At 35.1% G+C, this 22,634-nt stretch overlaps 1 protein-coding gene across 7 annotated transcripts in view; it reads right to left on the minus strand.

Annotated features, from left to right (window-relative positions):
* MBD5 (methyl-CpG binding domain protein 5) overlaps positions 1 to 22,634 on the minus strand; it is a 143,009-nt gene that overhangs the window by 34,143 nt on the left and 86,232 nt on the right. For 5 of the 7 annotated variants that reach the window (XM_036236252.1, XM_016151139.2, XM_036236251.1 and 2 more), the window contains 3 exons: positions 16,906 to 19,041; positions 3,746 to 4,771; positions 1,957 to 2,165 (listed from right to left, as the gene is read on the minus strand). In XM_036236252.1, coding sequence (XP_036092145.1) covers positions 1,957 to 2,165; positions 3,746 to 4,771; positions 16,906 to 19,041 — 3,371 coding nt within the window. The remainder of the gene's footprint in view (positions 1 to 1,956; positions 2,166 to 3,745; positions 4,772 to 16,905; positions 19,042 to 22,634) is intronic. The other 2 variants (XM_016151143.2, XM_016151144.2) reach the window with 1 other exon arrangement.

The following is a 22,634-nucleotide window of genomic DNA, read 5'->3' on the forward strand; positions in this document are numbered from 1 at the left end:
ATCTCTTGCACTACTCTTAGTAGATGACCTTACTTAACACAGAAAGTAGAGTTCAAAGGTTAAGAATTCTCATAATTCTTATACTCTGCTCCTCCCTGCTTCCTGGTGACACACACACTTCTCTGCAATTATATGTGTCCCAAATCCTGTACTGCCTCCCAGTGTAAGAGACTCCCCGTCCGCTACTTCTGCTCTCTGAGAGTAACTCCTCCATCTATGCTCCGGATCTTGCCTTATCTGTTTCCCTTCTCTTCATGTTCAATCTCTTCTACTTTTTTGGGGTCTCTTTCCTTTAGCATTCGACCTACACCTGCCTTGGGGTACTACCTTATTTCTCTCATGCTCTTCATAGTTAAGTTTTTGAAAGTTTTTGAAAGAATAACCCACACTTTTTAATTGCTAATCTTTTTCATCCTTTCATCCAATGCACCCTGGTTTACATTCCCGCCACTCCACCAAAACTGCATTCTACCAAGCCATTGGTGATGCTGTCATTGCTAAATCTAATGGCTTCTCTTCAGGCATTATCTACTGGTTTTCTCAGTGACATGGTTGAGCACTTCCTCTTATCCTTTAAATTATCTTATTACATAAACATATATGAATGTTTTCTCATCGTTAAAACAAAAAAAGTTCTCTTCATTATACCTTCCCACCTAAACCCGTACTTTCTCAACCCGCTCCAATCCCATTTCCTTTCTCAGAAGTATTCAGTGCTGGAGTACATCCTTGCGGACACATTTATAATATATTAAGTGTGTAGGTGTATATCTAGTTTCTCTTCTTTCCTTCATTCCTTTCTTCCTCCTTTCTTTTTATCTTTTACATAAATGGTATTGTATTTTAGTTTTACTCTAAAATACTTTGGGGGTCTCACAATCTGTGGATCTTTTCATATCAGATTATTTAAATCTAACTAATCTTTTAAACCATGAGATAGATGGATACATCATAACATATTTAACTATTTCCTTAACGATGGATGCTTAAGTAGTTTCTAATTTTTGACGCCACAAATCATGTTGTAACAAACATTCTGAATTGTGCCCTTTTATTCACATTTGAAGATTTCTTTAAGATAGATACATAGAAGTTAAATTCCCAGATAAACTACCAAATTACCCTTCAAAAGGACTGCTTTAGCATACAATCAGACTAATAATATATCTGAAAGAATCCATTTCCCCACACCACTGTCGGCAAGGTATCATCAGTCTGATAGACGTATTAGTGTTGTAATTTATATAACTCTGATTATTCTTTTCACGTGTTGATTAGTAATTGATCTTTCATTTTCTGTGAATTGCTTGTTCATATCTATTGCTCATTTTTCTAATCAATTGTTTTTTTCTTTGATTTCTTAGAAACTCTTTTTTATATTAAGGATTTCAATTATTTGCTATTATTATGCAAGTATTTTCTGCCAGTTTGTCTCTTGTCTTAAGCTTTGTTTAGAATACACTTAATCATACAGATTTTAAAGTTTATATATTCAACTCTGTTACTTTTTTTTTTTTTTTGAGTTCTTGGTTTTGTGTCTTGCTGAAAGAGGCTTCTCTACTTCAAGATTATACAAATTTGTTCAATTTGTATAACTAAACGAAGACCATGTGGCTGAAGCCAGGGAGAGAGAAGTGAGACCTGGGGCTGGAGAGTGAGGCAGGCAGGTTAGGCACGTCACGAGAACAATGGGAGTAAACCCACTAAAGGGTTTAAGAGGGTACCAAGATCAGTTTTTATGAATAGCTCCAAAAAAGACCGCTGAGATGCTTCAAACAAAACAAAATAACCTTCACACAAAAGATGGAATTTTAAACAATATTCATTATTGAGAAATAACGGTAGGACGAGGTGGAAGGGAATTTAACTTCCTTCTTTTGTTTCTTCCCCCAAATTAAGTGTTTAAACGAATCTAGACATTGTTTTCTACTACAGTATCTCAGGGAAGAAGAGTACCTGAAAGTTCTGAAACAGACAAGCCATGGGATTATTGTTAGCTGGGCAAGGAATTGTGGGCTGTCCTTGAAATGCCTGGAGACTCTGGTACCCCTGAAGAAGCTGCTGCTGCTGCTGATTTGGAGGAAACATCTGATTGTTGTTTAACAGCGACTGTAGATGAGTCAGTTGATGGTTATTCAAAGTATTGTTTATTGAGGACATGTCACCTATAGTTTGAAAAACATAAAATGTAAGTCAATGTGATTCTTTGGAGACCCCATGCCTATCTTTGTCTGAGGATTCCTGAAACAAAAACTAAGAACTACACTTATATGGTAATTCTTTTCTCTTTTTCTCCTCAAAATCTTACTAATTGGTAAGGAGAGAGCAGTTTTGTTATTTAATATTTTGTTTTTATATTATGTTAGTTTTTTATAGTTAGTTTTTTGTTTTTATATCATGGAGAGACTAGTCTTTGCTTTATCCATTAGCCAGTCCTTACATATTAAACTTTAGTGCTAAAAAATTCCTTGAATCTATTTTTAATTAGATCACCTACAATTAAAGGTAGAAACCAGTCCTGAAATGTTTTAGCAATCATAAGTATTAGACCGCATGATTAATATGATCAAGCCTTATTTAAAAAATTTAGTTTTTAAGCCACAATCAGTGATTACCACCAAATAAAATTGGATTTGGTCTGGAAATAATTATTTTGTTTTTAAGTAAAAGGTTGGTCACCTAAAATTAAAATATAACAGAAATAATTGTCAGAATCATTAAAAATAATCATATTATATAATCAGACAGGATTAGTTAATAACTAAATTTATATTTAAAATTCCAAATAAACTTATTTAGAAATTATACTGAAGTTATTTTGAGGATGATGTCATAGAAATTGTCCTATAACTTGAAGTATGTAAATTTATTATGCTTTTTAGATTATTGAAAGACAATGACTTCAATGCTGGATGGAATTAATTAACGTATTATAAAGATATCTATAAATTCTGGAAACGTATATATTTTTTATGTACATTGAACATTCCCTTGACAACATCATGTGTATTTCCCAACATTTTCAGACTTTATGGATACCACTTCTACACTCTGCATTATAGTTATCTGCATCAATTAACTGAATATAATTGATGTTATTTTCTAAATTTTTTTTTTTGTGAGAGGATAACAACATAAAAGATTTTGTTTTTAAGTCACAAGTTTTAAAGAATAATACTGTCTGAGGAAATCTAGCAGCAGCTATTGGGAATGTCTATTTCCTTGAACTTGGGCAAATTTTAACTTTGACTGGTTTTATGCCTTGTTTCTTATTTTGATGCATAAGCATTTAGTTCTGTTTAGAGATCACCTGGAAAAACACTTCCTCAGACTGTTTCCATCCACAGTGCAGCTGCTCATACTAACCCTGTGATGCCACACCAACTAAAATTCAAATAAAAGTTATTTTTAAAATGTACCTGTGCTTTAATATTTGAAAAATAAGACTCTACTTGGCTTAAGAGAATGATGGGTAGGTTAGGGTTAGGTGGCATCAGAATTAGAAGAGAAAGCAGATTAAAATGATATTTAGTATTACTAGAACAGGGGAAAAGAAAAAAGTCATTTTCATGTTTGTATAACTATGGTTGTGTGTGGGTGTTAATTATATTTAGTTCCTTAAGCAAGCTGTGACATAATAAAAACATTTTTAAAAATAGTGTGACAAAATGGAGTTTTTAAAAAGGAGAAAATAGAATTAGAAAAACGTTTCTTTTGTAAAAATTTGTGAAAAAATTTAACTTACCAAGCAGACCTGTCCCCAGTAGAGGGTTAAGTAGCTGTGGCACCACAGAGTTACTGTTGAGTTTAGCTGGACCAGGTGTATTCCCAGCATTATTAGATATATTCAGCAATGTTTCTGCCATTGACACCACTGCTGTCCCACCAAGTGTTGAGACAGTCAGTGCTGCCACTGCTGATGATGTAGTGGTTGTGGTAGTGGTTGCCTGGGAGGAAGTTGCTATGGAAACCTCTGGATGATTAGCGGTGTTGGCCGATGTCGAGTTCAGGACACCTCCCAACAGCTGGGGATTCAAGGCCATTAATCCTGAGGCCCCAGTGACAGCTGGGAGGAACAGGGGGTTAAAAGTAGTGTCACTGCCTGCAAAGCTTGGTAAAGGGTTCCCCAGGGGGCTGGTTAAAAGGGTCTCAGCTCGGCTGTTCTCTGACTGATTGCTTGGCAAATGGTCTGGTGGGGCTGTCATCTGTGTTAATGAGGGTAAAGGGGTATTTTGCTGTTGCAAAAGATCTGAGATGGTCAGATTGAAAGATGGCAGGGGAAGCATGGCAGCTGCTTGGGCTTGGTTCTGAAGCAGAGCTGCTAAGAGCTGAAAGTGAACAGGCTGCAATACCTGCCCATCCATGTCACCGGAGAGAAAAGCTAAAGCAGCGTTTACATTCGGGTTGAGAAAACCTAAAGGGTGGAGGTTGATCTCAGACTTGCCTTCTCCTGCTGAAGGCTGGAGGATATTTAATAGATTCTGGTTTAGGAGATGCTGTTGATTCACTGGCAAAGAGATAGGTAGAGAACTGAGGAGGCTGGGGTTCAAGGGGTGTGGAAGATGGTTGTTTGAAGTGCTGTTGGATGGAAAATGAAGTGCGTGCTCCTGGCCAACAAAAGGAAAATCACTCCCAATGGGCAGCTGACTCTGCAGTGGGTTTCCAGCTGCGGTGGTGACTATGACTCCATCTTGGAGAACAGATGTTGTCTTTGTGATGGCAGGGTGGTTAGTGCCAGCTATGGCAATGGAGGATGATGGTCCTGAACCGCCTAAAATGAAAACAAAACAAAACATTGATTAATTATAGGTGTTGAGGAAGACAGCCCCTTAAAAATACATTGAGATACATTTCAATTAATTTGTTATTTGTCACCTTTACTGATTTTAATCAGATTAACTGTAAACAGAGATATAACATCTGTTAATGAAACAAGTTAAACTTTATACTGCCTAACTTACTTCGAAAATAAATATATTGGAGAAGTTCAGCATATTAAGAAATAGCTGCATCTATCAAATAGCTTGTTTTTCACAGTTGGACAAAGTGAAGATGGGGGAACCTGTGTTGCAGTTTATTCATTTGAGTTAGATAAAAGTAACGAGACTTCATTTTTCAAAATATATTTTAGCATTAAAAAAAGTTTTTGATCTTTATATGTAATACTAGTATTTGCTTTTAGTGGAAAAAAAAGTAGAATATGCAAGAGAGTATGAAACAGAAAATAAAAAATACTTATAACTTTTAATATTTTAATGTATAGTTTTCTGGGCTTTTCCCACCTGTGTGTATATACATATATGCGTGCGCACACGTGCACGCATGCACATACACACACGCACACACACACGTTACGTATTTTAACAAAAATGGAATCGTTTTATAACCTTTTTCATTTATCAACATATTGTGCATATCTTTCTACATTAACTACCAACCATTTTACCAGTATCATGTATAAATATACCAAAATTTAATTTTGATTGTTTACAATCTTTTACATTGTAAGCAACACTATAAAAATATTAACTCATTTTTGTCAATATATCCTTTCTAAGGATATATTTTTGTCAGTGGCATTCCAGGGACAAAATAATTTCCATATTTTTAAAGCTTTGGATACATATTGTCAAACTGCCCTCCAGTGAAGTTGGTCAATATACATTCAATTAACATTTCTATAAACCATGTATGTCAGTGCTCATTCTAACCAACATTTTATCTTTATTTTTTAATCTTTGCCACTCTGATAACATAAAGGTACTCTGTACTCATGATTCCTTAAATCAGACCAGTCTTTAATCAAATAGCATTCTTAATCCTGAAAGTCTTATTATGCAAGAGATAAAAATTCAAGGAATTTAATATTTAAAAATGTAAAACTTCAGTTGTTCATTATAATTGCTTTAGTTGTTCTCAATCCAAGCTGCACAATAGAATTACCTAGAAAACATTTTTTAAAAAATTGAAAAAAAAGTAAAGAAAAGAAAAGAAAAAAGCAATGTTTGGGCCTTGTCCCGGACCAGTTGAAAACTCATCTCTTGGGGTACACGTAGCCTGTGCGGTAGTATCCTTTGAAATCATCTTGGTGATCCAGATGCACAAAGGATGGGGTGGGAAGGGTAAGAATCACATTCTGTTGAAAAGGAACCCACAATCATTTTTTCATAAATGTCTTCCCCTAAAGAGATGCATTGTTTTATGCAATACATGCATTTGGCAAATATTAGTACAAGTATATGAATTTAATTATATATTAAAAATTAAACATGTATATGGCATAATAAATGATATGTGTCACTGATAATCTAAAATAATTCAGACACTTTACTGCTGCGCTTTGCCATCATAAGAAATTTTATATTCGACCATGTTACCATTAAGGCCTTGCCCAAATACACAGAAATGTTCCATAGTTATAATAGTTATAACAGAGAAACATAATCTTATATTGTTCTAGTTTTTTCCTAACAGAATAACACAATTTTTTAACTATACAGACTTTATATTAATATATAACCATGTAGCATATAGATTGACAGTATGGTTGAACCCTTCTAATAAAGTTTGGCATTTATATTTTGGTTTTCTCATTATTATATATAACACAAGGATGAACATTTTTCTGCATATACTTTCCTACACTTGAATTTTTCCTTAGGAAAAATTCCATCATTGGCATGACTGTTAGGAGAATCAAAAATAGTTGAGTGAAAGGCTTGTAATGTGTAAAAGTGTACAAATAAAAGGAGTCATTGCTGTCATTATTATTGACATTAGTAGTTGTAGTTAGTAGTGATAATGTGGTAACAGTAGTAAGTATAAATCAGCACATCATCTCTATAGCACAACTTTGCAATTTTTCCAGTTGTCACGTCTGCTTTTATTTTCAAAGCTCTGTTTCATTTAGAGAATGAGATTTAAACACCCTCTGTTTGAAAATACATAAATATTTATAAAATATTATCATGAAACAATGACTATGTTCACAAAGAATGGGTAAGAACATATCAAATGCTGAAGTAGTCATATGGTATACAATTCCTTAAATATTCAGATTTGCAATAAAACAATCAATGCTTTAAACATTTCATTGCCTCTTAAATTTTGCTATTTCTGTAAACAGGTACTGTGCTTTATTTGCATTTGAAAACCATCTTTTTAAACAAGCTAATAAAAATCTTATTTACCAGTAATCACTATCTGTGGCCTTTTCCTCTAGCTGCAAAATAATAATGACATATTTAAATGTACGGATCACCATTCCTCTAACCACAGTCAGAGCACATTTTCCAAGTACTTTAGCATGTATATTGCAAGGCTTTGAATAAGAATTTCCTTAAAGGTTACGATTATTTTTTAATCTTTGTTTTGTAAGAGAAACATCACTATTTAGGATTCAAAAAAGTACCCATTTGTGGACATTATTCTAAGAGTTCTTCATCTAAATATTCTTGAGGAATGACAATAAAGAAAATATAGTTACTCAGGGTATATTTTTGCATTACATACAAAAAGGTGGTGAATACCACTAGTTTGAATATATGGATCAAGGTCTATTTTTTATTTTCTTAAATTTTCAACAAATCGATTCAACAAGCAGGTATACTCTGCTGAACAAAAGGATAGAAATGTTTATACAAAAGCAAAAACATAAATGAAATCAAACAAAAACCACTCACCACCCTGCCCTTTTCTGCAGGAACTGAGTTTTGGCAAAGTAATGAACACACAAATCCCCGTCTCTCTTTTTCTTCTCTTAAATATACAGTTATTGCAAGTTTATTATGAACCAGGAAATTTTAAAGCTCTTCATATAGGTAGTGTAACTATAATGCAATCACTATGTTAAGAGCTATAATGGGTATATAACGGGATAATGATAAAACTGAAGGTGTCAGGGAAAACTAAGCGAGTGGTAACATTCGGTTTGGGATTTGAAAGTGGAAAAGGAGATAGAAAGGGCTTCTAAAAGCAAAGTAATTTTTCAAAAAAAGACAAAGAGGTAATAAAGTACACGGAGGGTAATAGAGTCCTACGTATCCTCGAAAGAAATAAATGACTAAAAATATTGTATGCTGCTTCCCTACACACTTTGCCCACCCTCTACCAAATGGTTAAAAGTATTGCCTTAGACAAGCAGTGAAGAAAATTCAAATCATCTTTCTAAACCATTAAAGGCAAGGACCACTTCTTATTTCCCTCTGTGTTTTCAACACCTAACACAGTCTCTAACACATGGTTGGCATTCAAAAGAATGTATCTATTAATGAATCTATTAAGATCATAAAACTTGCACTCCATTTCTAGAAATCAGGTCATTTGCATTTGATGCTGTGTGTGTGGCATGGGTGTATGTGAATAAAGGGAGGGAATACTACCCATTTGTGGAGAAAGTAAAAACTGACTCTCCAGTGTACTGGTCCAATGCCAGGAGATAAGGGATGTTGGAAAGGAGCTGGCTGGAAGGAGATGACAAGTTACTTTCGAAGGCTCCCAGGTGTTCCAGGGAGTTAAAAATCATCTTACGGAGAAAGAGGTCCATCACAAAGCACTCTGAGTTCTTAGTCACTCATGAATGCTTGGGGTCATTCAGAGGACCCTGAATTTTTATAGCTGGAGAGAAATTGGAGATTGCTCATTTCGGAAGCACTTAATCTTGAATAGGCACTCTGGTGAACACACTTCATAGTTCTGCATAAAAACCTTCTGGTCTGTTGAGGCATGTGGGGAAAAATACTTTCTTTCCTCCCTTTTCCCTTCCTTCCTTCCTCCATCCCTCCATTCCCCACTCTCTCCCTCCCTTCCTTCTCTCTCTTTTTTTTTTAGTGTTCAATCTAATGAAAGGTACAGTTACAGTTTTCGAAAAAGCAAACTATTCACTAACCATTCAGCAGTTAAATAACCAAAAGGCAGCTGGGGAGCTTGGAAAAAGTAAGTTGGAGAAGTCCTTTAATTGGAAAAAATAATTATTTCTTACCAGCCAGCAGCACCAAGAACTGCTATAATTTCTTTTTTCATTCTCTGTTGCTTTTAAAGAGGTAGAAGAGGAGACTGGAAAGCCACCCAAATAAACTTTCCTGGTGCGAGATCACATGCCTAGACCCTCAGAGATTGAGAGAAGAAACCAGTGGTAGATATGCCGAGTGGGGTAGATTTTCAGACACAAACAGTACTCTTTGCACACACATATAATTTATGATTTGTGTGAGTGTACAGGTACACAGAAATAGCACCAGTAAATTACAAAACAATTTTTAAGGTTATTTTCCTACGATTATTAATTTTCATTCTTGAGAAGTTTTCTCGGCCACATTAAAAAAATTGCTTTTCAAAACAAAGGTAATATCTACCTGTTTAGATTGCTCTTCTTTATCACTAATATTCTTTGGAAAAATAATTCATATTATGTTAAACTTTTCTATGGATGGATCTTAACTATTAATAATATTGTTGTACATGTCTTTGTATGTGTATGAGAGGGGATAAAGATCACACCAAATGGACCAATAAGGTGTTTTTAAAATGTCATCACATCAGTTTAATCTATATTTCCAATTTTGAACGAATACTACTTTATGCTAGAAAACATTTTCTAAATTGATATGCTGAAATACTGCTTTATCCATAAAGTTCAACAACCTAAGAAATGAGTCATATAGAAGGAATTTCTTCACCATTTGACCTTTATCATTTGCTTTGACAAGTATACTTTAATTGCAAACAGAGTCAATGGCAATCCTTAATAAAAATAATAAATGCTTTTGGAGACAAGAGAAAATATCATGTCCTAGTGAGTCTAAGAAATATAATTCACTATTCAATCCAATGGAAATAGTAAAATTTTCTCCTCTACATTTAAAGGATTGATTAAAAATAAATTGAAAAATAACTTTTATGAGAAATCTAGATCTTCCAAGTCATTATTTTCCCAAGCCTCAGTAATGGCATAGTAGTAAGTATTTACAAAAATATCTCAATCTCTATCCTTGTGCTTTAGATCCTGATGTAACTCCTAGATCCCCTTAACTGGAAGTAGGCAGAAAGCTTTAGGGACTACAGATGCTCCTTGACTTACAATGGGGTTGTATCCCAATAAACCCATCGTTCAGAATACTGTAAATCAAAACTGAATTTTATACACCTAACCCACTGAACATCATAGCTTGGCCTAGTCTACCTTAAATGTGCTCAGAACACTTTAGCCTACAGTTGGGCAAAATCTTCTAATGCAATGCTTATTTTATAATAATGTGTTGACTATCTCATGTAACTTATTGACTACAGTATCCAAAAAACACTGGCAACATAGTACACTGTAGAGTATTGGTGTTTACTCTTGTGATTGTGTGGCTGGCTGACTGGGAGCTGTGGCTCGTTATCCAGCATCTAGAGAGTACCATATTGTATGTCGTTAGCCTGAGGAAAAAATCAAAATTCAAAATTCAAAGTATAGTTTCTACTGAATACATGTTGCTTTTGCACCATTGGAAAGTTGAGAAATCATAGGTTGAACCATCATAAGGTAGGACTGTTGCAGTGGCCGTTTGTTCTCTACAAGGAAACAAAAAAGGGATTCAAAACCAAAGCACTGAGGAGAGGAGGAAGGAATCCATGGAGGTCTCTGGCTTGGTAGGATTTTTGTTGTCTGAATATGCTGATTAGATTATTAATATAGTTAACTTTGTATCTTCTCATTGCATACTATTTCATCTGCAGTGCTAAAATGATGCTTAGTATGTACTAGGTGCACCTCATGACTACTCATGTTTAGACCTATGTAGGGTTGCAAAATCTATTTAGTATGTCCCAACCAGTATATTTATATAAGTGAAACAGAAAAGGAAAAATAGTACAGTGCATAGCTAGGGTATTATTTTGTGGAAACTGCCTCTGTTAACTTATCTATATGAGTGCTGGGTCATGTTCTGTTAGTGGGTGATGAAATCATTTCAGTGAGTCATGACCTGTCAGAAAAGAAATACAAGTTAGAATAAGATAGAATGGGATGGAAAATTTCGGTGTTCATCACATGTGATAGATATTTTCCAGGAAATTTTTATTTGTTAAACATTAAAAATATATATCCAGTGGCTTATAATAAAAGTTAATTTTTTACTGTGGGGAGAAGTAAAAATTAGTTTGAAAAACACTGCTTTAAGATCAGGGCTCTGAGATGCTCAGACTGTGGCGTGGGAGGTATCCCTGTGCAGTTAGCACAGGAGCCTGGCTCTATGGTTTCTGTGACAAATACTCCCCCTTAGACCTGTACCCATGGGTACTGCAAACTTCCCTGGACTAGTTCCTACCCCAGGAGTATCTCGGCAATTCCTTCAGAATTCTGTATACTTCCATTTTTAATCCATAAAATGGTGCTGTTACTTTGAATTTGCAAGAAGTATAATTCTAAGACAAATAATTTCTTACTCTACTCTTGGTTGACATTAATGTCAGATTAAGTTCCTAGAAGGTAAGAACTTTAAGATTTGATTTATTTAGTACTATATGCATGTAGAAGTGAAATCTATTTTGATGACACCATAGAAATATTTTTAAGTGTTACTTTTAATGAGTTGAATTTTCTCAGAGTTAACATTACTGCCTAGAACTTGGATACTTTCAGAAGCTGCTTTACTGTTTTCAGGCCACGTGAATTAGTAAGTAGTAGCTTAGGCATCTTCTAGAGAGTTGAAGGATTTCTAAGGGCTTTTAAGTGAGCTTAGTGTATTGCAAGGGAATACAATTCTCCCAATTTGCACACTGGGACAATTTAATTCTTGAAAGGTACAAAATAGATCATTGAATCAGCAAACATACCACACCACTCTGATTTCTGTTATCACCTTTGATTACACGGACTCAATGTCTAAAGTCAAACATATTTTAACTCCTTTTTTTTTTGTACACAAGGAAACATTAAACCTGGAATGTGTAAACAGAAAAAGTGGTGTAACCCTGATATTCAAAAACCTTCTTAAACAGCAAGACATTCTCTGTTATAAAACTATCTGACAGCAAAGAAGAAATGGCTCAATTTGCAAAAATTTAACCAGAAGTACAGACATAGATTTTCAACACACAATCAGGAATTTAATATAGTTTTGGTATTTGGTTAAAAATAAGAGCAGAGGGCAACTTTTAACCTAGAAGCCTTGAGCATCAGATGAGGGATAAAATCTGGGCATTTATAATAAATTTGGGTGGAAACGCTTTCAATAGCAACTATTAATTCAGTCACGACCTTAAAAAAGCCCCTGCCTTGCTTCAATTCACTCTACATTAGTCTATATAATATTAGAAGATTATTTCTACACAAACTTTCCATATCCTGAGAAGGCTAACTTAGTACAATCCAGCCTTGAGCATTTTTATCCCATAATCTTTTTTGAACCTGTAACCTCAAATGTAGGGAATGACAACTTCCCTCTCTTTTCTTTCTGGCATGTTCTGAGAATAAATACATAGAACAAAAAACCAAGCGCGTTACTTTGCAGCCCTTTACCCGAAGTGTTCTTTTGTGGTCTCTATTTTGTTTTCTTATACCTACCATATTAATGGCTGTACTGAGTTTCAAGCAAATATATTTTGTGCAGAAATAAAACTTTTTTTCTCGTTAAAAAAATATATTTAAATATCCATGAATATATATTTGTAGATTTATACGCTTGTTAGTCAATGTATATTTTTAAAAGTTAAGGCAAATAAATGTTTGAATTACTTTCTCTTCTGATACAAACTTATAGTCTGCCCCTTCAGAAAATATTTTCATGTGTTTTGAAGAATTGATTAAATGTTTTTATTAGGAAAAAATAGGATATAAAAAGCATTTAAAGTGAAAAAGTTATATTTAATGACTTTATATTGGAGGAAGGTAAGATTCAGTTAAGTTAGCAGAATAGTTCAATCTTTTTGTTCCTTTGAAAAACCGTAGGACCATGGGAACAATGGGTTGTGATGTGGACAGTGACAGTGCTAGGTACTCTGCAGAGGCCCTGGTTACTGAACTGACAGAGCTAAGTCCTCCGCAGAGGCCTGGGTTACTGGCATGTGTGTTTTTTGTCTATGGGCAGCAGATAGGCAGCAGTCAGAGGCCTGAGGAGGCATGAGCCGGATGAAACTTGCCAGTCAAGGGTATTCGATTTTGGATTCCTCTCCAAACCAAAACACCACAGGACAAGTGGTAGAACTACTTAAATGTTGAAACTTGTGTCTCCTCGTGAAGTGAAGGTTGCTTTCACAGTACACTACTGGTGGATTTTGGCAGTTTGAATGTTTGGATTGAGATCAGGAACTTTGGGATTGGTTGTCTGATCTACAGGTGCTTTGCTTTACAACTTGAGGAATGTCACCAAGTACCCTACTGGTCAGTTTCTGTTATGTAGAAATATTAAGCTTTACTTGTAATTTGATATCCAAAAAGCTAATAGAAACTTGTAAACTTTAAAATGCAAGTGTTTAGAGACCTTTAATAGAAAGGTAATTCCAAAACTCCAAAGAGAATTAATAAAGCCTTAGTAGTCTTAAGTTTTAGATATGTTTCCTAAGCATTTCATATCTTTTACCTGGTTTTTTTTTTTTTTTAACTATCTTTGCTTCCAATTCCCATACTTGAGTGCATCTCAGAATTCATTTATAGGCCTAAAAAATTAATATTTGGGTTGTTTATGATAGAAAAACTTGTTTTAAAAGAAGTTTTTGAAAATAAATTACCAATTGATGAAGCGTTTTCAGAGCAAGTGATTCATCTTAATTGATGTCTTAATGTAACATTTTGAGCTGCTGCTTCAGAAAGTGAAAAAAAGGCACTGGATTGAGCAGGTCACTTGAGTTCTGTTCAGGCTCTGTTACCACAGAGCAGAGTGGCCCATATTACCAGTGAGTCTCTGTACCTTCGCCGTGGTATCATGCTTGGAATGGCAAGAGTATCATCCACATAGTAGCTTCTTTCAAGTCTACTGACAACATCACTCACTAAACACCCATTCTTATCTGAGTAAGAGAGGTGATATCAATTCATCAAAATAAAGGTCACCAAAAGTGATTCACAAATGAGGGGTAGTTCTCTTGATATTTTAGACATTTCATCTGCATTGACACAAACATTCTAATCTTTGTACACTATGATATCACAGTCCCAAGAGTGAAGGCCAAAATAACTGATGTTTAAAGTGCATCAAAAGTTTACAAATGTGGCTTCTAACATGCATCAATGTGCTTCAATTCATTACCTGTTGATATTTTAAAAGATGTTAAAAGTGAAGAATATTTTGATCACAAAATATTTCATGTTTCAGAGGAAGGACTTATGCAGCTGGGAAGAAAATGGATTTTAGAATCAGATGAACCTGAGTTCAAATCCTAATTTAGTTAGGAATGATCTCGGACAGTTATTTAAGTTCTCTAAGGCTCAGTTTACTCATCTTGCAATGAGGACAAGAATACCTTATACTCGGGAAAACTGCATAAATTAGAAATAATATAGATAAGTCACCTGGCACATTAACAGGTACCCAATAATAGTGACAAGCAATATTGGAAGAATAAAATGTGTTTTTCTTGTAATTTCTTACTGGTATGCTAGGAATACTTCGCAAAACTTACAGGGATAGCTGTGACCATATCTGCCGCCTGACTCCGAATGCCCAATCTTGGTGCTTATTTGATGGATGAATAAATGTCAGTGTAAATAAATATTTAGGTTAAGCAATTACAGCAACAGAACACTCAGTGGCACAGTTCACTACGTATCGGAAAGGAACATGGCATTAGAGAACTCTTCAATATTCAGTTCATTAAAAGTTGTATTAATTAGTAAATCTACCCATTTTCATAACCAGCTACACATCAGAGCTATGTATATTAATTAGCATTTAGTTTTATTAAGTTTACTATTTTAAAAATTCTCATTGACCTAGGTTTTTACCAAACATATACTTTCTGTTAGCTTACACTTGATGGTCATATCCATATCATTACTAGACATTTATTCTTGTCCCTTTTAGCTATTCATATGCTAACACTTTTCCTGTATTAATAAATTTTCAACCTGTGTGTTTTGACACTCCCAACACTGGCAATCCAGATCCAGTGTTTTACAGAGATGCATGGAACAAGAAAATACATGTTCAAGACTATATAAAATAAGTCTAAACTTGACAATAAACAAGAATATAAATAAATGTTGGTCTTTTCCATTATAGGTCAATTTAAATACATCATTAATAAAATACATATACTTTGCAATACGAACTAACACCTGAAATAAAGTAAATTGAGGTAAGAAGTATCAAACATAAAGATATAATACAATGAGACTAATACTGTCTCATCTAAATGATTGAAGGTATATTTAATAAATATGGTAAATTTTTAAATAGTGACTAATTTTATGTAACTTTAATCTGCTAAATGCATAAGATTAAATGTTCATTTGTGTAAAATTATCTAAAAAGAAATATAAGTCTATTGAAAAGTTGGAAGCCCATTTGGAATACGTATCCTGTTAAACACATAACAAATATTTTCATGAAATTCCTTAGATGAAAACTATCAAGAAGGCACTGATGATTTCCATTATCTTCTCCACCTTATATTCTTTTTAACACAAGAGGTCAATGAATAAAGAGTTCTTCTTTAAATACTGACATCAAAATATAACACATAACACAAGTTGTGGAGGTGGCAGGTATAAGTAGTAACACCAGGAAGGAAAACACTTGATTTTACTAACAGCAACAAAGACATGTAGGTTATAATGCTTTTCTAGCACGGTGGTATAATACAGTCTATACATATCTATACAATAGCTTATTATTAAAAGCCTCAGCAGTTTTCTCATTTCCAGTAACAATCTGGTTTCTAAAGCCCACTGTTTTCATATTTGAATAATATTGTCTCCACAATCATCTTTTATTTCCTCCCTGCTGTCATTTCTCACAAATCTCCCAAATCATTAGGGTTGGGTTTTAGATATTCTTTCTAATGTTTTCATGGTCAAATTTTCTGATGTCTCAATGCATTTATCTCTTTAGTGCTTTACAGCTTTTTTTTATTTTTAAAAATAATGATTTAAGGATTCTATTGCACGAAATACAGTTCTAATGTGTCTACTTTTAAATAAATTTGTCTCATTCATTAATAGTGAATGAAGAGAAACAATAAATTTGATTTCAAAACCTTAATGTCAATGTTAAAAATAATAGTTTAGTTCTACAAGAAAACCGTAAAACAATTTCAAGATGAAAATTCTGGAAATCAGGTTTTTAAGCCTTTTTTATTAGAAAACTTAAATTATTACCCTTTTAAAAAAGGGAATAGCCAATATCCATTTTTGAATTTTCTCAAACAAATAATAACAAGGGAGAGCAACCTAGGAAAAGAAAACACATTAGAAGACAGCTTTCTACTTCATACAACTTCTAGTTACCTTTCCCTATTCATTCGCCTATTTCTGGTCAGCAGCAAGAACAGAAAATTCATTTATTTTTGCCTTTTCTGGGCTTTTCAAGATGAGCTCCATTTCCTGAATACAAACAAAAGCTGGGGGAAACGGCTTTTATACTGGCATAGACCAAGTACATGTCTCATGAACTAGGAACCCTGCCTTCTATGGCTTCTTTCGTAGTTTAGAGTCCAATGGTTACATGACCAACTAAAAGTCAAACATTATTCAAAATGACACAGATTGACAAGAAATAACACATGGAATCCCCTTGGCTATTTTTGTCGAATAGACAAATCCCTAGCATTCTGTAAATAAAATTATAAATACTAAAGAAGTGATGAGAATTTCACAATGGGGGAAAGAAAGGATCATATCTTATCGTAATAAATACTTTGGTACAAATTTTAAAAAACATAGAAAAGTTTAGTACCTTTGGGTACTTTTTTCTAATAAAACCATACCTGCTTCAGAACTTGTTTGATTATAGCTGCTAACAATGCTGTTTGGTATCACTGGAGTGGAGGACGCTGAAATTCTTGACTGAGGTGCATTGGGATGTAATGAATTTCCTAAAGCCATGCCTGACTGACTGAGCATCCCACAGTTCCCGCTAGCCTGAATGTGATTTACTAAACCTGCGAGGTGGTGGTTTGGGACTGGACTGTTACTGTGAACAAAGTTAGTGTTTGCATTGTGGCAGTGCACGGCTTCCCCTCTTAAAGGTATGTTCTGTGTCAGTGAATTCTGAAGAACACTGGAGTTCATACTGGGATCTGTAAAATGCAGCTGGTTAGCAGAGCAAGGCAAAGCAGTATTTGAGGCCCCACAACCTGGGGCACTATTGCTACTCAAGTGAGAGCTTTGACAACTCATAGACTGTAGTAACTGAGACATTGAACTGATGGGAAATGAACCCTGACCTTGCTTCCTTAGCAAGTCGGGTCCAGGTTTAGGAACTGCAGAACTATCCATTTGAGACTGTCTGAGCAAACTCAACACTGTGGTAGGTGGCTGTTTTCTTTTCCGCAAGGAGTCTTTTTGCTGAGACATCAGCTTATCTCTTAGTGCTGCTCGACCACTTTGCCCTTCACCTGTTGGGAGAAGCATGTTGGCAGTAGGAGGGAACATGGTGTTTAAAGTGCTATGTCCTTCAGTGTTGCCACTGCCAGCAACAGCTCCAGAATTGCTACTGCTGCTACTGTTGTTACTAGCAAGTTTGTTTTGATTTGCTAGCTGTGCTTTGGCTGCTGCTGAGAGTAAACTACTTGCTGGAAAGGAGGCAGCATTGTGCTGGTTCAAGATCTGATTTAAAGGCATTCCCAGCAAACCAGGCTGACTCTTTACGGAACCACTTCCGGCAGATGCAGTAGGAAAAGCTGCACTGCTTTGGGTATTTAGTACGTTACTCATTCCAGCAATTAATGGGTTAGGGAGATCCTTGTACTGATGATGTCCATCGGACTTGGTAGAAGGGCTTGATGGCATTGATGGTCGTGGGGACCCTATTGTTGACCTTGGTGACCTGGGTGGAACCTTAATACCACTACAAGTGGCCTGGGGTCCTAGAGGTGGCATCATGAAATTTCCGTGATCTGATGATGTGGAAGATGAGCGTGATCTTTGGGGCGATGCCTCAATCCTTCCGATTCCAGCCCCCATCATGTGCACTGGGGATGTCACTGGAGAAGGGGACAGAGAGGTTGAAGCTGAGTGCTGAACTCTTTGTACGTGACTCCCATGATTCATGTGACCAGGTTTTATGGTTGGCAAAGGGAGATTACTTGGCAAAGGAACGACAGCAGGAGGCATGCTTACATTCATCACAGGTACCTGAGAGTGGACATTTGAATGGAAACTAGTTGGATTAATGATAACAGGGTTCTGATTCACCGGTTTACTAGGAATAGGGTCAAGAATGCCAAGTGGATCTTTCTCAGATGTTAATGGCTTTTTCTGAAGAGCACAAGAAGGTGGAGGAGGGGGAGGTGGGCCTTGGGGCGGTTTGTGGTGGAACATTGCTCGTGGTATTTCCATGTTAGTTGAAAAATTACACATTGGTTTTTTCATTACTGGACTCTTTGTAGTCAAGGTTGGGGAAAGAGGTATATTAGTCCTTCCAGCCATTGCACAGGATGACTGTATAGGAGAACCATGTAGCATTACTGAAGGTGGAGAAAGAGGCGTCCTATTCAGGTGAATAGGACTAGAATTGGGAGCTCCATGAAAACCAGGATTATTTCTTGTGAAAACATCAGGGCTTCCAAGTGGGTCAGTCCTTGGCGAGATTGAGCCATCTCCATATATCTGGGACCCTGACGACGCTGGGCTGGGCAGGCCTCCATGGCTGCCACGAAATGGAGATTTCTGTCCGTGTTCACTGCTGCCCAATCTCTGCCGGGGGTAGACAGGGTGGAGTTCTTGTTGCTGGCTTCCAGGCAGTTCTTGTACATACAGTCTTCCCATGGCATTTGATGATCCAATCATTAACTTGAAAGGATTCTTACATTCGGGCATTACGGAATTTGTAATTCCTTCATGAGACTTATTTCGTATAGATCTTGGAGTTGCTGCCCTTGAAGGTACTACTGGAGTTGCATCTGGTGTGAAAGAGAAAAAAAAATTCTGTTAGTAGTCTCAGTTCTTTTGTGTTTGGGGTGGGTGGGGCAGGAGGTGGGATGTAAAGGAGGAAATGAAGAAGGGAGTGCATTTGGAAATAGAAATTTGCAAACAGAAGCTGTGCTTCCATGCAAGTAGAAGTTCTGCATTCTACATTAAACTTCGATTTAAAAAATGCACATTATTTTCCCTTAACTAAGGTTCTCAATAACTGCTCATTATGCTTGTTTTCCTCTTATCTGGTGAGGAAGGATGAGGATCTGAATCAGTTCATACTGACATTAGCCATTATAATAATATTTAGAATATGCAAAATCAAGATTGACAGTCCAGATGGAAATGGTGATGCTACTATCTCATTGGATTTGATTTTTTTTAAGAAATACGTTTACAAGAGAAAATTGTAATCTCTGTGGCATAATATTTTCTTGGGTGATTTAAATGAATTACCATTTTCACCAGAAAACCTGTTACCCTATTAATGATTCTGTTACCTTACTGAAACCTCCTCAGGACAGCTACAGAAATGACTCCTTATCCCAACGTTTTCACCATGAGAGTAAAAGAGTCTTAATTTTTGTGAAAAAAGTGGATGGGATTCAGAATCTTTTATAATAGGAGTGATAACAGTACATGCAGTAATGATGCAATCACGCCTAGCTTCTGATCAAATCTGTAATACTGCAGTTTCTTTGCTGTTAGTCAGGCATTACTGGTAAAAACATCTTTAGTCAGTCAACTTAAGTAAAAGACTGCAACACGTGTATTACAATAGAATTCCTATGCAAAATCTAGTCAGAGTGTTAAATCTTCAGGACTGGGTTCTGAGTAGTTTTCTTTTACTGAGTGCACTGATTGCTCCCTCACTGGCATTTCAGAATGCCTTCAGTTTCTTTGGAGATCAGATGGAATCCAGGTAACAAAAGCAAGCTGGCTCATTGGACAGAATTTTCACTCTCTCGTCAGAATTTGGGTTTAAGCTTTTTAAGCCCCTAAAAATATTTATTTTATAAAGTTGTGCCTTCTAAAACAGGGATTGCAAATAAATTTGGTTAAGTAAGCCAATTCCCATCCACTGGTGGTGGCTGCTTAGAGAGCTATGTGGAAAAGGATACTGAGCTTTAGCTGGGCTCCAGGAGAAAATGCCACTGAGTCTATTACAGGCACAGGAGATGAGAGTGGCACCATTCATACTGAGTATGGCCATTCCTATTCTGAGCCTTAAAACATATTGGCAAGCATACCTGGATTCATTTGCAATCAGAGGTATATTTGCTTAAATGCATAATTACAAATTTAAGATAAATATACTTCTCCTACCTACCTGTTAGGTAGTATACAGGTCAAATCATATTTAATAATTTCTAAGACAGTGGTTCTCAACCTTGGGTACACAGAAATCTAGGTAGAGTGCATTCAAGAATTAAGGGAATGCAGTGAACATATATTTTTCTTGGAAATGTGAGCTTTCTGTTTCTAACATGGTAGAAATTCTTGATAGAGAGATTTTTAGGTATAATTTATGAAAACTTGAGAACCAGTGATATAAGAGAGTTGTAGCAGATAAACTCAACTAAACTTATTTTTTTGTTAAAAAGAGATTTTTAAAGTTTGTAATAAAAGAAGTAATATATGAAAAATAGTTGGGGTGCTGTGCTTAGCATATAGTGAAAACAAAGTTGTCTGCATTTATATTATTACAGGACTGACCATTCTTTTCAGTAACAAAACTACTGACTTGCATCTTTTCTTGGGTATTTATATGATTATCTGAAGTTTAATGATTAAAAGCATAGACATTTGCATTTTTAAATATTCAATAGAATTTATAAAATAGCTGTGGTTTAGAAAGGATTTCTTTAATACCTGGGGAAAAATAGTTACCATCTTAAAAATAACAAGAATACTAAATAAACAAACAAAATCAAGCTGCTGTTATGTCACAGTTAGGAACTAAAGTATTAACAAGAGTCTGGAAACATGAATGGCGGGCATCTATCAAGGTCTTCCATGTATATTCGAGGAGATCTTTCAAAAGAATAAGCAGAAACTAAATATATGTTTATGTACATAAAATCGAGGTGAAAACTACTGTATGTGTCTTCTTGATTTTTAATTATTTAAAGCTCAACCTTACAACGTGGTTTAAAATTAGGAAGTTAAATGCTATGTCTGAAGTTAGTAAAAGAGTAGCAATTAGTGGACAGAGATATACCTCTTATACCTATAGTAGTTAAATATTTACCTTTATTTTCAATAATGAAGCTCGTACATATAGGGTAAGACAAAGGACCTAGATCAAAATTCTGTTAAAGGCATTAAAAAAGCAACAAGGCAGACTCTGTTGAAAGAGGTAAAACTGTGATATAATGTGGTATGAGAATAGCAGCAGATAAGAGTATGTGCAAAGTAATATGCAAAAATGAAAACAGATCGAGGTGGCAGGATAATGATGAATTTTAAGTAATTTATTACTATTAAATCTCTTTAAATTGTTGCAGTATCTTTTAATTAAAAAGGAATGTAGCTTATTAAAAAAAATCCCTTAAAAGATATTTTTTCTTACATACCTTCGTGTAGCAATTTTTTTCTGATCATTCCTGTTAAAGTTTAAAGGTTAGAGGGTTATTGGAAAGGAGTTCTCTATTAATTGTTTCCCCATTTCTCTCCCTGCTCTCTTCAAGTGAGGTCTAAGTATAAATCTTTACCTGTAGGATGTCACAATTGCTCCTTTTTGTACTTAAGGCTGTCCATAATTTGGCTTCGATTTACCTAGACAGGCTTACTCTTCCCCTCATGTCAGATTACTTTCCATATCATTGCTTCCACTCATTCTGGACAAGGATCATCTTATTTCCCTCATCTGTCTAAATCCTACCATTTTCCAGGGTTGATTCAAATCTGGGTTCTGCTATAAAACCTCCTCTGATCACCACAGGTTATCCTCTTCATCCCTATTTTTCAGAATTCCAAAGAACAATATCATGTATTCTTCATAAACAAATGCTTTCACCCTGAATTAATATTCAAGTGTTAAGTAGATAGTAATATTTTGGAGGGAGTTAATATTCTAGCCCTTGAAAAAAGAAGTTCCTCAGTCTCAAAGTAAAATTCTACAGGCTATATATATTTATCGTAAAGGGAAAGGATACCTTAAGAATGAAGAAATCATATGGACATAATTATAACCAAGCAATTAAACTCAATGTCATTGACATGGGATAAAATAACGATATGTGCCTCCTAATGAGGATACAACATCATCTATGCAGTATTCCTAGCAAAACGTGTTTAATCCACGTATGAGTACGAGAAAACAATCAGGCAAATCCAAATTGAAAACCATTTTATAAAACTGACCTAGATTTTTCAAAAATGTCAATGCCATGAAAGAATTAAAAATTCTGGGGAACTGATGTAGATTAAAGAAAATATTACAACCGCACTGTACAATCTTTGATAGCATCCTGGATTCAAAAAGAAACTATAAGAAATTAATAAGATAACTAGAAAATTTCAAATATAGATTGCATATTAAGTAATACTTTATAAATGTTAAATTTCTTGAATGTGA

This window comes from Rousettus aegyptiacus, unplaced genomic scaffold (genome assembly GCF_014176215.1).
Source record: "Rousettus aegyptiacus isolate mRouAeg1 unplaced genomic scaffold, mRouAeg1.p scaffold_m13_p_2, whole genome shotgun sequence".
NCBI classification, from domain to species: domain Eukaryota; kingdom Metazoa; phylum Chordata; class Mammalia; order Chiroptera; family Pteropodidae; genus Rousettus; species Rousettus aegyptiacus.